Genomic DNA, 14,270 nt, shown 5'->3' on the forward strand with positions numbered 1-14,270 from the left:
AGGCTCACAGCCTAGCGGGGGCAGCTGCAGCATAGTTGAAAGGGCCTGGGTTCTCCCCGTGCACAGCCGCTGCTATTTTAAGGGCTGGTTCCTGTGATTCCAACACCTCTCATGTGTGCTTTCCTTATTAAGCTGCTGGGGAGAGTTTTAAATTAGTATTTTTACTCAAAGGTGACTCTATTTTTCAACTCATGAGTTTCTTCCATATTGGTGATTTGAAAATGTGGCAATCAATTTGATCTTGGTTTTTAATGCCGATTCTGATAGCGTCTAAGGTAACACTATTGCTATAGATCTGTATTTTTACTACTGTATACTGACAAGGGCTTAGTGGTCACCGCAGATGTATGGGCAAATAGGTATAGCTCACTTGTTGGGGAGGCCTTTATTCTCGCCAGCTGTTAAGTACATGAGACTTGTGGGGCCTGCTGGTTTTTAGTCACATGGAAAAGTAAGGTACTTAATCACCTTGTTCAGAGCGATACTGCCGACATCCACAAAAATTTCAGGTTAGAGCCTATTTCTGCCAAAGTTAAATGGGTTATTAATTCAGTTCAGGACTTAATTTGGGGTTTATAGACAGCTTCACTTTTCTCTTTTAACACAATGGCCAAAAAATTTCTTTTGAAAGAAGCAATTTATTCTTTTTCATAGGCAGGATTTATCTTATTAAATACAAAGGCAAGAAACAAAACACCCCGCTTTACAACTGCATACCACATTTTACTTCCTAAAGCAGTTTTACATTTATTACTTCAACTTAATATCACACCCCCATAGGAGAGCATGATGGGATTCTGATATTCTTGGTATTTGGGTTTTTTTGTTGTTTTTGTTTGTTTGTTTTGAATTTTTAGGCAGGGAGCTCGTGAGTGGCAAAACCAGGATTAGAGCCAGGGCCACTTGACTTACAGACGAGTGGATGTACTACTCCATCAATACATGCAATTCATACTAGGTGGTGGTATTGGTTATGTCTGCCAACTAATGGTCACAGTTCACCTTTAGTGATCAACTCTACCTTTACGAAAATATTCACTGACAGCTTTTGCAGTATATTGGAATTACCTGGGGAGCTTTATAAAACACCAATCCTGGCTCCCGCCCCAAAAGATTCTGCTTTGATTGATCTGTGGTGCAACTGGGCACTGGGAGAGCAGGGTTTCCAAACCTGCCCAAGTGATCCTAATATGCAGCCAGGTGAAAAGCAGTGCTACACACAGACAGACATTTTGATTTGCATCTTTTGTAAGAATTTTTAAAAGTGGAACAGTCAGCCATGCAAGCTTTAAAATGAGATCCCCATACCTAAAATATCCAATCACTTGCATCCTCTTTCCTATCCTGCTCAAAAATGAAGGCTTCAAAGAAATGATTATGGGCCCACTTGCGTGCCGAGGTATCCAGCTGCCATTTAGCTATTCTATAATGCCGATGAAAATGAATAATGCATGCTCTAATATATTGGTAATAAAAGGCAAAAACATAGAATACAAACTCAATGGCCTGAATCAATGGATTATTCTGCTGAGATTGCTATATTGAGAAACTGAAAGAAGGTACTTTTCAGAGCATAAATATTTTAATCACTCACTAATTCTACTTCTTTTATATAAATAAAAAGAAAACATTCCATCTGCTGCTTTTTTAAGTCTGGAGGAGCAGGAAGACAGCTGCTTTTCCTAATACTTGAAGCAGTGGCATTAACTACTGAGAGCTAGAAATCTACAAACTGGGGTCCCTAAGCCAGACAGATTGTAGAAGCCATTCTTGCCTCTGCTGGAATCTAGTTTACTTTGTTGGACAAATCAAAATTTCAAATTGAGAGAAACACTGCTTCTCCAATGATAAGGCAACCAAGGCAGGGGGCTGAGCTCTTCTTACAGACCCTGGGTCTCAGGGTTCACAATTAAACCCTTCTTTTCTGCTTCCATTTAGGTGAGAGCTTGAGATGGTATCCAAGAAAGTTCAGGCAGTATGTTCAGAAGAAATTCTTTCTTGTGTTGGGCTCTTTTAAGATATTTCTGAATTCAAGTTTGGACAATATTAGAGAACAAGAAAAACATGAAATCTACCAGTAACTCCAAACTCGCATTTGTTCCTAAATCCAATCTCTTCAGCTACCAAGTGAATAACAAGAAGAAAAGCAGACTGATTTAAATTTCAGCTCTTCTGTCTTCTCTGGTTTATCATCAGGAAAGCAGAGCAGTGGCTAAAGGGCAGGCAGCAGGAAAACATCAAACAGAGTAATCTTTAAATTGAACTAGTGGGCCCTTCTCTGTTACAGACTGTTAGGCGGAACAGGGGAAAAATAAAGGGACATAATTACATCTGTACTCAAGTAACCACCAACACAACACTGTAAAGTGCTATTATGTCCACCAGCAAAAAGCAAAAACAAAAGAAGCTAATCTTTCCATGCTTCATTATATTTTAAATGACGAATCAAATACACATTGTGATAGGCAGCGTAATGGTCCCCCAATGATGCCCATTTCCTAATCCCCAGAACCCCCAAATATGTTACCTTACCTGGCAAAGAGGAATTTAAGTTGTATTAAGGAATTAAGGAATTAATCAAATGAAATTAAACTAGGGCAATTATCCTGCATTATCCAGGTAGGCCCAGTGTACATACAACAAGCCTTCAAATTGGAAGACTGAGGCAGAAGAGGAGACCGGAGTGATGAGATGTGATCTGAGAAGAACTGGGCCTGCAGGTGCTGGTTTTGAAGATGGAAGAAAAAGAAAAAGAGCCAAAGAATGCAGGTGGCCTCTAGAAGCTGGAAAAGGCAAGGAAACGCATTCTCCCCTGCAATCTCCAGAAAGGAACACAGTCCTGCTGACACGTTGATTGTAGCCTAGTGAGACCCATTTTGGACTTCTGAATTACAGAACTGTGCGATGATAAACTTGTATTATCTAGGCTGCTAAGTTTGTGGCAATTTGTTATAGCAGCAATAAAAAAACTAATACCAACACATGATTTTATACATACATATATATATGTGTGTGCTGGTTTGGATGTATTATGTCCCCCAAAACTCTATGTTCTTTGATGCAATCTTGGTGGGCAGATGTATTAGTGTTGATTAAGTTGGAACCTTTGGATTAGGTTGTTTCCATGGAGATATGACCCACCCAACTGTAGGTGATAACTCGGATTACATAATTTCCATGGAGGTGTGCCCCACCCACCCCCCTATTCAGCATGGGCCTTGATTAGTTTACTAGAGCCCTATATAAGAGCTTAGACAGAAGGAGCTTGGAGAAGCTGTAGGTCGGAGACATTTTGAAGATGGCCATTGAAAGCTGAAATTTTGGAGAATGCCATTTTGAAACGCAACCTGGGAGCCAACAGATGCCAGCCTCGTGCTTTCTGACCTAACAGAGGCTTTCTGGATGCCAATGGCTTTTCTCCAGTGACGGCACCCTACTGTTGATGCCTTACTTTGGACACTTTATCACCTTCAGACTGTAACTTTGTAACCAACTAAATCCCCTTTATAAAGCCAATCCATTTCTGGTATTTTGCAAAATGGCAGCATTAGCAAACCAGAACTATGTATGTATGTGTGTGTGTGTGCTTGTGTGTGTGTGTGTGTGTGTGTGTGTGTATACATAATGACTTTCTAGTTACAAAAATAAGGTATGCATATTACCAAAGAAAGCAAACAGAGAAAAAATATTTAATGCAGAAAATTAAAGTTCCTTATCATTCCCATCCTCCACCCCCCTCTGATATCCAATCCACTCTTGCCAATGGGTATCTGCGCTCGGGGTGGAACTCTCCACTGCTCAGGCCTCCAGCTGCCTGCCCACAGCCATAGACCACTGTCACTACTAAGCAGCACCCACATGACCCCAGGTTTTAGTTTATGATCTGTAGATAATGCAGAAATTGGATACTGGTGTCACAGAAAGAAAGCATACCTGAAAGCTGGCTCTTAGATCTTGCTAAAGAGAGTTTTGTAGACATGTATGTTAATGATAACAAAAAGTTTCAGAATGATCCTTTGTGGGGCTTACTGTCACCTGGCAGCACGTACCTTTGGGCAGGCAGAAAATCATCACTACCAACCTGAGCACACTGCCAAGATGAACCACAGGAACCGGGCCGACAGCCATGCCCACCTCCTGCAGCCTGTTGCCTGAGGCTTCCTTTGCTAACAATGCACTCTCGGGATTTAACTGCAGTGAACTGTAACTTCTATAGGATTTGAGTATTTGAGGGCTCATCCCCTTGAACCAGTCCCCTGCAGGACTTAGGGAATATTCTTCCATGCACCGTACCTGTGCATATGTCAACAGCACTAATAGTTGCATTATTATTATTTACAAGCATGCAGATTTCCCTAATTCAGGAGAGGCAGGCTGAATGAAAGCCTCTCAGAAAGTAGATGGACACCTGATGCCAGAACACATGGCCCAGTGGGGTCTCCTTCTCCTAAAAGAATAGGTGTCCCGAGTATAGCAGAGCCGAAGCCAATGGCTTTTATGCTGCAGGCCATGAAGAGCTGAATCCATCCAGGGGCAAAATACTTATAGCCATCTCATAGATTCTTGATTTAATTCTCCTCCTTTTGGCTTCCTCATCACATGGGCCTCCCTGCTCCTTCCTCCCTCTCTCCCAGAGATGACTTGTCCCTGACATGCAAAGTATCTCATAATCAAGTGACATAGACTTAGGAGGCTGCAGTTATAATCACAAGGATTATACCACCCGGTGATCAATGGGCTGCTTTCCTCTACTTCTGTTCTTGAATCCCATTGCTCCTCAGGCACCACTGCTTGGGCACTGGCAGCTCTAGATTGTAGCTTCAAGATAGGTTCTCTTTGTGGAGGACATTTGTGGGAGCCTATTTCAATGAATTAAATCGACGACCCAAGATGTAAAGTCAAGATCATCAGCATGACTGCGATGGAGCGGCGTCCGGCTGCTATCACTGCAGTCAGACCATTATGGAGACAGTCGGATAACAACCTGACTGAGGCTTGGGGAGGAGCAACATTGCCCTTTCTTAGTTTTCTTTCTTTTCAACCAGTACCGGCTTCAGACACTACAAACCAGAACAGCATGGAAAAGAAGGCTGGGACGTAAATTCCGAGAAAAGGTGACAGGGAGGCAAAGACCAACAAGAACATTAAAGAACTCAGATGTTGTGTTAGGTACCAGGCACCAACCCGTGATGTCCCCGCAGGATGACTGTGAGGCAGACTCTGGGACCCGACACTGTCATCTGCTGAGGTGAGAGTTTAGAAACAGTTACATCCCTCAGCACCAGGTGGTAGGTGTGGATGATGGGGCTGGCCATACACAGAGCCATATTGTAGCAGAAAATTACAGGCAGTAAAGACTGAAATACAGCAGTCCCAATCAGCAATTATTACCAGCCACGCCATTACTGTTAACCAGGCCATGTCTTGTTATTACGATGAAGGTTTTGTATATCTCTAAAAAAGCATGCATGATGTTTCTTCTTGTTTTGAGTTGGTTAACACTCTTCCCTCCACCCATAGAAACATGAAATTCACACATAGAAACGTGAAATTCACACTCCGGTGAGAAATTACAATATAAAAACCAAAGGACACCTCAGTTTAACAAATCAAATGATTACCGTACGCCAAAAAATGCTATATATATACATAATTATTCAATTCCCTGAATGACCTCTTTCATTTTGATAAAAATTCCTTTCGACCCAGGCAAAAGACTATCTCAACACATCCAAAATCCACAAAGAAACAAACCGACCTAGATATAGCACTCTTCCTGATCTCAATCTCTCCTTGTCAGTCATCCAGACATGTGGAGGCAAGGCACATTTCCCAATATACCTTGCAATAATAACAAGGCCTCCCAAACTAATGCCAGTAAAAAAAAAAAGTTCATCCAGACAAGGTTCCCCTAGAAATGGTCTCTGCGGGTGGCTTGGGTTTGGTTAGTGCAAAGGAACAAAGCTGCTCCAGGCACGTCCCTCAAAAAAGAAGAGCATCATGGACACACAGCTTCATTTCTTTATACTTATGTCTGCCTTTCTCCATTCTCAAAACAACCAAAAGATCAGTCTGTCTCATTCTCCCACCTTGTCAACTAACCTCCCACACACAGCCCTCCCTGGATGACACGGGAAGCCCTTTCCTGTCCCTCAGATCTTCCTTACCTTGTTGAAGTCTTCAGAAGTTGCCCTCATTTCCTTCCAGGTCTTGTTCAGGAGCTGGATACAGATGCAGAAAAACTCCTCAAAGGATCTGTCGTGGGTGAAGAACATCGGGTGGAAGTCGTTGCAGGTCTCACTAGCTGGAGGGAAGAGAAGGGAAGTAAAGGAGGATGTTTCTAAAACAATGAAGTGAGAGGACACAGCCAAATGGAGGGCCCCAAAGAGAGCCAATGGGAGGCATCTTTGCTTTCAGTGACAGTGGAGAAAAGGCATTTTGAAAAAAACAGCCAAAGGATAGCCTCCACACAACTTAAGATCAGATGGTCACACCTACTGTTAGGCACATATTTCAACTAAAGGATGTCAGCTCCTAACCCAGCCCAAGATGTGACCCTTACCTCATTGTTCCACGATCCCTGGTGTTGAACACTAGCCCTGCATCTGACTTCTTGACTTTTTAGAGACTATGCCCTCTTAGGCATAGCTCCATCACCCTGAATTTCCCCATTCTTAACCAAATAACTGGCAGAAGATGGACTTTCCTAAATATACAATTAATTGCCAGAGTCTTCTTGACCATTTCTCCAGGGGGTTCTCCCCCCTCTTGTGGCAGTGGTCAGGGGACACCTGAAATCATTAACCATGTGATGCGTTTAACCCTTTGTTCTACATTCCCAGGCACGGTTGGCTGGAGGTCAAAGCAACCAAATGGCTTTGAAGGCCACGACTCATCCCATCCTGGACAAAACCACAAAGTCAGTCAAGGCTGCCTTTGAGCCTCCCCATCCCAGAGCTTCCTTGGGTCAGATCCTGTGCTCGGAACTCGAGGTGTGGCGCCTCTCTCCTCCTTCCAAGACCGGCACCCCAACCCTTCCAGTATTCCCAGCTCTCTGTCAAGCTTACATTTGAATAGTCATTTTACAGACATTATACCTCACTGATCTTTACAATGACTCTGGAAGGGACCCAGAGCTGTCTTATGGGTGAGGACACAGTGGAGCCCAAGGAACCAGGTTTTGTGATTCCCCAAAGCCAGAGCTCTGAGGTTTTTAAAACAAATAATAAGCTGCTACATGCAGCAGAAGTATTTCTATTTTAATTGGAAATTCTTTAAAGACCAGTTAGTCTTCAAGCCCAGAATGGGGGAATTTCAGGATAGAATGAAGGTAAAGGATGGGAGGGAGGTTTATAGTAGAGGCCTCTGTATGTGGGGAGAGCCGGGTGCCTGGCCTGTGGATTCTACATAAAGAAAATCCTCTGATGCAGCCCCACAGCAAGGCGAACTCTGATCAAACCCAAGGGGAACAGGCCACAAGACTGGGCATGACACAAATACTATGCTGACCTCTTCTATCTTCAACCTTTATGAGTACAGTGAATTCCAGACCTGGAATAATTTAAAACAACAACAAAGTGGTGCATGTTTATATAGCTCACCCCTTCTGATGGGTGCAACCCAATCAGAAGATATGTGAATGTTGTTTTCTTCCAGACAATGCAAGGGCCTGGGCTAGCAGCAACGCACAGTCATGTGGAAAGGGTGCAGGACCAGAAAGCAGAAGTTTTGGGTTCAAGTCCAGTCAGACCAATTATGAGCAAGATACTTCACCTTTCTGAGCCCCAACTTTCATAATAAAAAAGAGTAACAGAATCTTCTCGGCCTTCTCCAGAGGCTGAGAGGGTCAGGTGACATGATTGACAGGGAGGTGCTTTGGAAGGTTAAAACTGACACAAATACGAACAGAGGTGGTGGTGGTGATAAGGAATGTTGAACCAGCTTACCCTTTCCAGGAACATGGGCTGTTCTTTCATTTTCCCTCAATCCCTACTCAGTCCTGGTCACATTTCAGAAATTAGGGCAAGAGCTTATAAGCCACCCCAACTCCCAGTGTGTGTTTCTGGAAGAAAGATGACAAATCTGAAGTTCTGACCTGAGACACCAAGCTATTTAAGGAACTTGGAGCATAAACACAGGTGGGTTGTGCTGTTTGCTGCCCTGGGCGATGAGCTGTCAGCTGCACTTTCATAAGCACTGAAGCCAGTGGAATTTACACATCTACAGAAGCACCTTCAAACACCGTTGCCATCTAAGAACTCGTTATTAATCACATTATCACAGTATCTTTTTCTGGCCTAGTGTGATTATATGTGTACTTTATGCCCTAGTTAAAGCCTTGATGGGCCTACTGGAGCTGAGATAGCCAAACAAAACTGAGACCCTCCAGGTCGGCTCTTGCTTGGCTGGAGAGGGAGGGAAGCAAGTGCAATCATAACGGGTGGTATTTATTAGATGCATATTGAGTACACAGTGGTCCACAGGCCTTATCCTCATATTTTGGCTCTTCTCATTTTATATATGATGAAGGTGAAACATGGAGAAACTACACCTTCCACCACAAACTTAAGTGGCTCCAAATGACCATTTGAAACCCACAGTTCAGTTGATCCAGCAAGCAAGTGTCCTACCTTAGTTGACATCAAGAACTTGGGCCATTTCCTTGTGGCTGCTGCTCTGACAATTAATTTCTCCACCCACCCTCCTATATCTCATGCATCCCTCCTTCAACACAAACCATGGTGGTGACCTCCAGGCCAATGGAGTCCACAGAAGTGTCCAGGAAGTACCTGGCGACTGGACCTGGCCATGCGGCAGCAGGGCCAAATCTGGCACCACCACAGCTTCCAGCAACGGGCCAGGCACTGACAGGGGACTCCATCGACATTTTGTTACTTATTTCAACAAGCACACGGGGTGTGTTATTAATTTCTTTCTTTTTTTAAGATAAGAAATGGGAGATTTACAAAGGTTGGGGACTTGCCCTAGGACCCCTGGCTAATAAGTGGTGGAGCTGGGATTCAATCATAGGTTGGCTTGGCTCCAAAGCCCACTGTTTCCCTATGATACTCTATTTCCTTGTCTTATTTTCCAATTACCCCTGAATCCCTCATGCCCCCTCCCCCATCCCAATATACATACAAACCTGAAGTAACTGCTTTTCCACCCATCAGAGATATTTATGAAGGAAAATCCTACAAGTGGCATAATCTTAACTATTAATACTTAAGGTATATTTGGAGCTCCTCTGCTTCTCTTACTACTTGTGGTTCAGGTGGAGTTATACTCAAGTCAACAGGGTTATACCACTCTTCCGAATTGTATTCAGATTCTTTCTGGGTCTGGGAAAAGCTGCACTCTTGACTCAACTCTTCTGGGTCCCCAAGAAACAGTTCCACCAGGGTCCTAGCTTCTACCAAACCTACACTTTCATCTTCTCAAGACAGTCTCTGTGACACATCAAGTTCCTCCAAGTAGTCAGTCATTGTGTAGGAATCACAGTGGGTGATTATATTTGATCTATTTTAAAAAAACCCACAAGTTGAGTTCCATGTTAAGAGAACCTCACTTTTGTTCACGGCAATAATGTGCCACTAAAAACTCTACTTTCTAATCTCCCTTGCAACTAAAAGTGGTCATTTGGCCTAATACCAACCAAGGTACATAAGCAGAAATTGCTGGAGAGTTTCCAGAAAAGGCCTTTAACAGGGGGTGGACTTGGTGAGATTGCCCCTTTTGCTTCTTGCCTTCACCCTTCAATTTCTTCATATTTGTAACACCAGAGTGATGGCCAGAGCACTGGCAGCTATTTTGTCAGCATAAAAATGAGGGCTACACCCTAAAGATGGTAGAGTAGACAGGCAGAAGGAGCCTACATTCCTGATGACACTGTAGAACCACCACACCAACCCCGAACTGTGTACCTATGAACTTCTCTGTACATGCTTTGTTTAACTCACTGTTGTCAGGTTTTCTACTACTCTTAGCCAAATGCAATTATGATTGCTATGCAAACTTAAATACACAGAGCTACACCAGCATTAGCATTAGATAATACATGCTCAAGGTTACAAAAGGTGATAGAACAAGTGAGAATGAGGACACAGGACAGCATAATGCCTATAATTACACTGATCTGCATCAAATATCTAACGCTCCCTAGCATGCCATGTAATGTTGGACAATTAAATTCCCTGAACCTGTTTCCTTATCTGAAAAATACAACTACATAAGGTTTATATGCATTGAATTAGACTGTATGTGAAGTGTGTGGTAAGATGCCTATCATATAGTACAGACTTAGTAAACGGTAGTTATTTTTACCATTATCATAATTAGTAGTTATTTTAACCATCATTGTCAGTACAAATAAGCTTCTTAAAGATGTCACAATTCTACCAGATGAGGAAAGAAGGAGGAATCAGATGAGTGGCCTCTGAGGTCCTATAGCTAACCCATCTCTCTTGTTGGTTAAGTCAAAGACCTATGGAAGTATTCAGAGCCCAAAGCTGAAATTTTACATGCTAACGGCACATGCACCCATTATTGGCAATGGCAAATAGACACTGCCTCCAGCAAAACCAGCATCCAACTCTTTCCACTGCACTGTTATGAAAATAATGTAAATTTTAGAATCAGATGAGCCTTGATCCAAGTTCTCACTAGCTTTGTGATGTTGAGCATCTCTCTCCCTTGGCTCCCTCATCGGCAAGAAGGAAACACTACGAGTTAGTTGCAATGAAGTAAAGTGCCTGACAGAGGCTGGCCCATAATACAGAGAACATCCGTTTAAATTCCCATCATCTCCTTCAAACCTAAAAACAATAACTGACTCTCATAGGCCTTTTGAAGCTGGTGGTGAAACAATTCTTGCTAATGGGCCATTAAAAAAATACTAGAAACAAGGAGACAGTCAACTGGGTTGAGGCCTGCCGCCTGAATTAATGCGTTAGCCTGCAGGCACTCCCCATTTCAACCAGGGAGCAGAAAAGGGAACGTGGTGGAGAGTGGAAGAACAGGAGTCACAAAGCAAGGATAATGGAGAAAGTACTCAATTTTCCCTGTTTTTGGTGTTTTGAATCCACAGGCCTAACTGACTAAAAAAAAAAAACAAACAAAAAAAAACTGTCAAGATAGGCGCTACTCATGATAAGACCACGTTAGCGTCATGACACATTCACTGCAGGAGTGATCTCCAAGATGGACTAACAGTCATGTCTGTGTTCTGTAGTTGCAAGTGGCCAGCATTGGGAAAAACTTCCTTAGAGATATCATGGCGAAGAGAGGTGATGAGCGGAGCTATAATATAAAAATTCTAATCACCAGCATTTGCTGAAAACCATGTGCTGGGCCCTTTTCTAAGAGTTTTCCCTGTTTAACTCTCCTAATCCTCAATAACAATGAAGGTACTATTATATCCCCATTTTACAGATGAGTAAACAGAGGAATAGTGAAGTTAAGCAACTTGGAGTGGAAGGTCCAGGAATCAATCCCAGCATTCGGTCACCAGAATCAGTGTCTTCAGTCACCATGTGAAGGGAATGTCTTTCCTGTCATCCTAAACTTCTTTAAAAGACTTGTCCTTTTACATTGGGGAATGGGCGAAGAGCAAATCAAGAACAACTTGGTCTTCAACATGTTATGCAAGAGACAAGGAAAAGGCTTTTCATGTACTGTGGGATTTATCTCTCCTTGTTTGAAGGATGTTCCTGTGTTAGAGGCAAGGATAAAATACAAAGTATCAATGCGTTATTCCCCTAAAACTTTCAAAATGAAGATATTCAGGATTGAGGATTATCAAGTAGCAAGGACCCATCAGATTATCTGATGATTTTATCCCTTCTTATTTTGTAGATAAGAGTAGCAAGACAGACATAATGGCTCAGCCCAAGACACATGGGGGCAGGGACACTGAAGTCAGACTGCCTGGGTTCAAATCCTGGCCCTGTCACTTACTGGCTGCGTGCCCTGAGGCAAGTCATTGCACCTGTCCATGCCTCAGTTTTCTCATCTGTAAAGTGGGGGCAACAATAGTACAAACTTCACCTGGTTGCTGTGAGGGCGAATAGAACAGTGACTGGAACAGCGTGAGGATAATGCAAGGATGAGCCAACATGCATCAAGCAGATCATGCCCCAGGCCAGCTCACTCATTAGCATGGGCTTCCATTGGCTTGCAGGCATGGCTGAGGTCCTGAGAATGCAGTCCTTCATTCAGAGTTTAAGCAAACAAACAAAAACAGCAAGGACAAGGTTCATCATTGCGTTTTTAAGGAAAACAAAGAGACTAATTGAGAAAAAAGTATTGAATTAGCAGGCAGTGATTTTATAAATGAAATTTAGAAAAAAACTTTCAGTGAGATAAAAATAGGGAGACTTTTTTTAAACACAATTGTTTTTAAGCCCACTATTTTTAACACAATGAGATTCTGCTGTATAAAAAGGAATCAGATAAATTGTCTCTTAAATCTGGAATATTAAGATATTTTCAGGGCTTAGGGTACAAAAATTATATCAATTTGCTGAGAGCTAACTTATTTATAAACAGGCTGGCTTTGAAAGCAACTATAACCTACAGACATATGTGTTAAAAATAAAAATAAGAATGCTCTACACTTAGGTAGCACTTTGTTTTTCAAAGCAGTTTTATTTCAGTTTTGTAGTGGATAATGTGAGGGGAGGGAGGAATTATTATGAGTCTTGGAGAGCAAGGACTGTAGCAGCAGTGGAGTGAACAGGCAATGAAAAAGGGGTCTGGGGAACTGGGTTCCAGCACTGGCCCCGTAGCCTTAGAAAGGACATCTCAGCCCTTTGGGCTCCAGTCTTCTTACCTGCAATTTCTTATCTATAAATGATTTCGAAAGTTCTTGCCAAGTCTAAAATTTTAAGGCTTTGGATTCACACACACACACACACACACACACACACACACACACACACACAGACACAGACACCAGATAATATATCCTTAACACGCTCTTTGTCTCCCAGTAATTACAGAATTTGGAGACCATGCCTGCAATGAACTTTAGTTGTAAACTAACATTTCCTTTATTGATGGTTACACATTTCATGTAGGGGGTTAAGGCATCAAAGTGCCATTTGATAGACAGTAGTATTTACTCTTTTCTTCCATAAGAAAATTGTTAGTTGTTTCACATCCTTTCAACCTATTACTACCATCTAATGCAGGCCATTACATAAGAAAATTACCTGACTAAAGCGAGAATGACAAGATGACACAGGAAAATGTACATAATTTTGGCTCTTTCTTGGGAATTTTCCAGAACATAAATTTTGAGATGCTGAGAAGTTTGTTCCAGGCTTTCTATAAACCTGGTGATGCTAAGAGAAATTCTGAACCCATTTGCAAATGACTACATGAACACAGATTTGTGAGGCACTGGACAAATTCTGAATATTTAATTTCACCAGCAACGGACTATGGGAATGGCGCACTCTGAAAGGGAGGTAAGCTCTGGCCTAACAAAAAGGGCATTTTGCCTTAAAATTAGGAATTACAGGAAAAAAGGGGGAAAATCATTTAAACACAAAATCATTTATTACATGAAAACTTATCCAGAGCAGTTCTAAATCTTACTAATTACCCCAGCATGGAAACTCAAATTAGAGTTATTTATGGTTCAATGGGGTCAGTTTAGATAATATAGTCATGAACTCTCAGACACAATGTGTACTTACACCTCTGCAGAAAATCTTTCCCTTGTGACCTTTGAGTTTTCTATTTTTAGATCTGGTATTCTTTAACAGTTTGATTTGGGAGGGTGGTACTGTGTGGGAAGATGCTAAAAGTTCAGAACCTATTGTAGGTGGGATAGGTGAAAAGAGAGCGAGGGCACAGAATTTCAAGCCCCCCCCCACCCCTCTGCCAATTTTATATATATACATAAATGTATGTACATACATTCAACATATATAAATGTATATATCATCTAATATAGAAGCTACCACCCCTGCTATTTTAGGACAGGGGATCAGAGGCTTTGAACCTTCTCAGCTCTTCCCAGCTCCCGAAGTCTTGTTTAACAGAACTCTGCATATTCTTTTTTATCCTTTATGATGCCTAAAAATAGTATGGAATCTACACAGTAGCTAATCCGATGTTTCATTGTTCACCTTCCTTATGGACCTTTTTAAAAGACATGGAGAGAGAGAGAGAAAAAAAAAAACCAACTAGCATTAGGGCTGAAAGTCACACTTATAGCACCAAAAGCCAGCCAATTCAGCGAGAAGGATCTGAGGCCACATCCC

At 42.2% G+C, this 14,270-nt stretch overlaps 1 protein-coding gene across 4 annotated transcripts in view; it reads right to left on the reverse strand.

Annotated features, from left to right (window-relative positions):
- ELMO1 (engulfment and cell motility 1) overlaps nt 1-14,270 on the reverse strand; it is a 548,078-nt gene that overhangs the window by 168,707 nt on the left and 365,101 nt on the right. For all 4 annotated transcript variants that reach the window (XM_037837090.1, XM_037837088.1, XM_037837089.1 and 1 more), the window contains one exon: nt 6,168-6,304. In XM_037837090.1, coding sequence (XP_037693018.1) covers nt 6,168-6,304 — 137 coding nt within the window. The remainder of the gene's footprint in view (nt 1-6,167; nt 6,305-14,270) is intronic.

This window comes from Choloepus didactylus, chromosome 5 (assembly GCF_015220235.1).
Source record: "Choloepus didactylus isolate mChoDid1 chromosome 5, mChoDid1.pri, whole genome shotgun sequence".
Taxonomy (NCBI): Eukaryota; Metazoa; Chordata; class Mammalia; order Pilosa; family Megalonychidae; genus Choloepus; species Choloepus didactylus.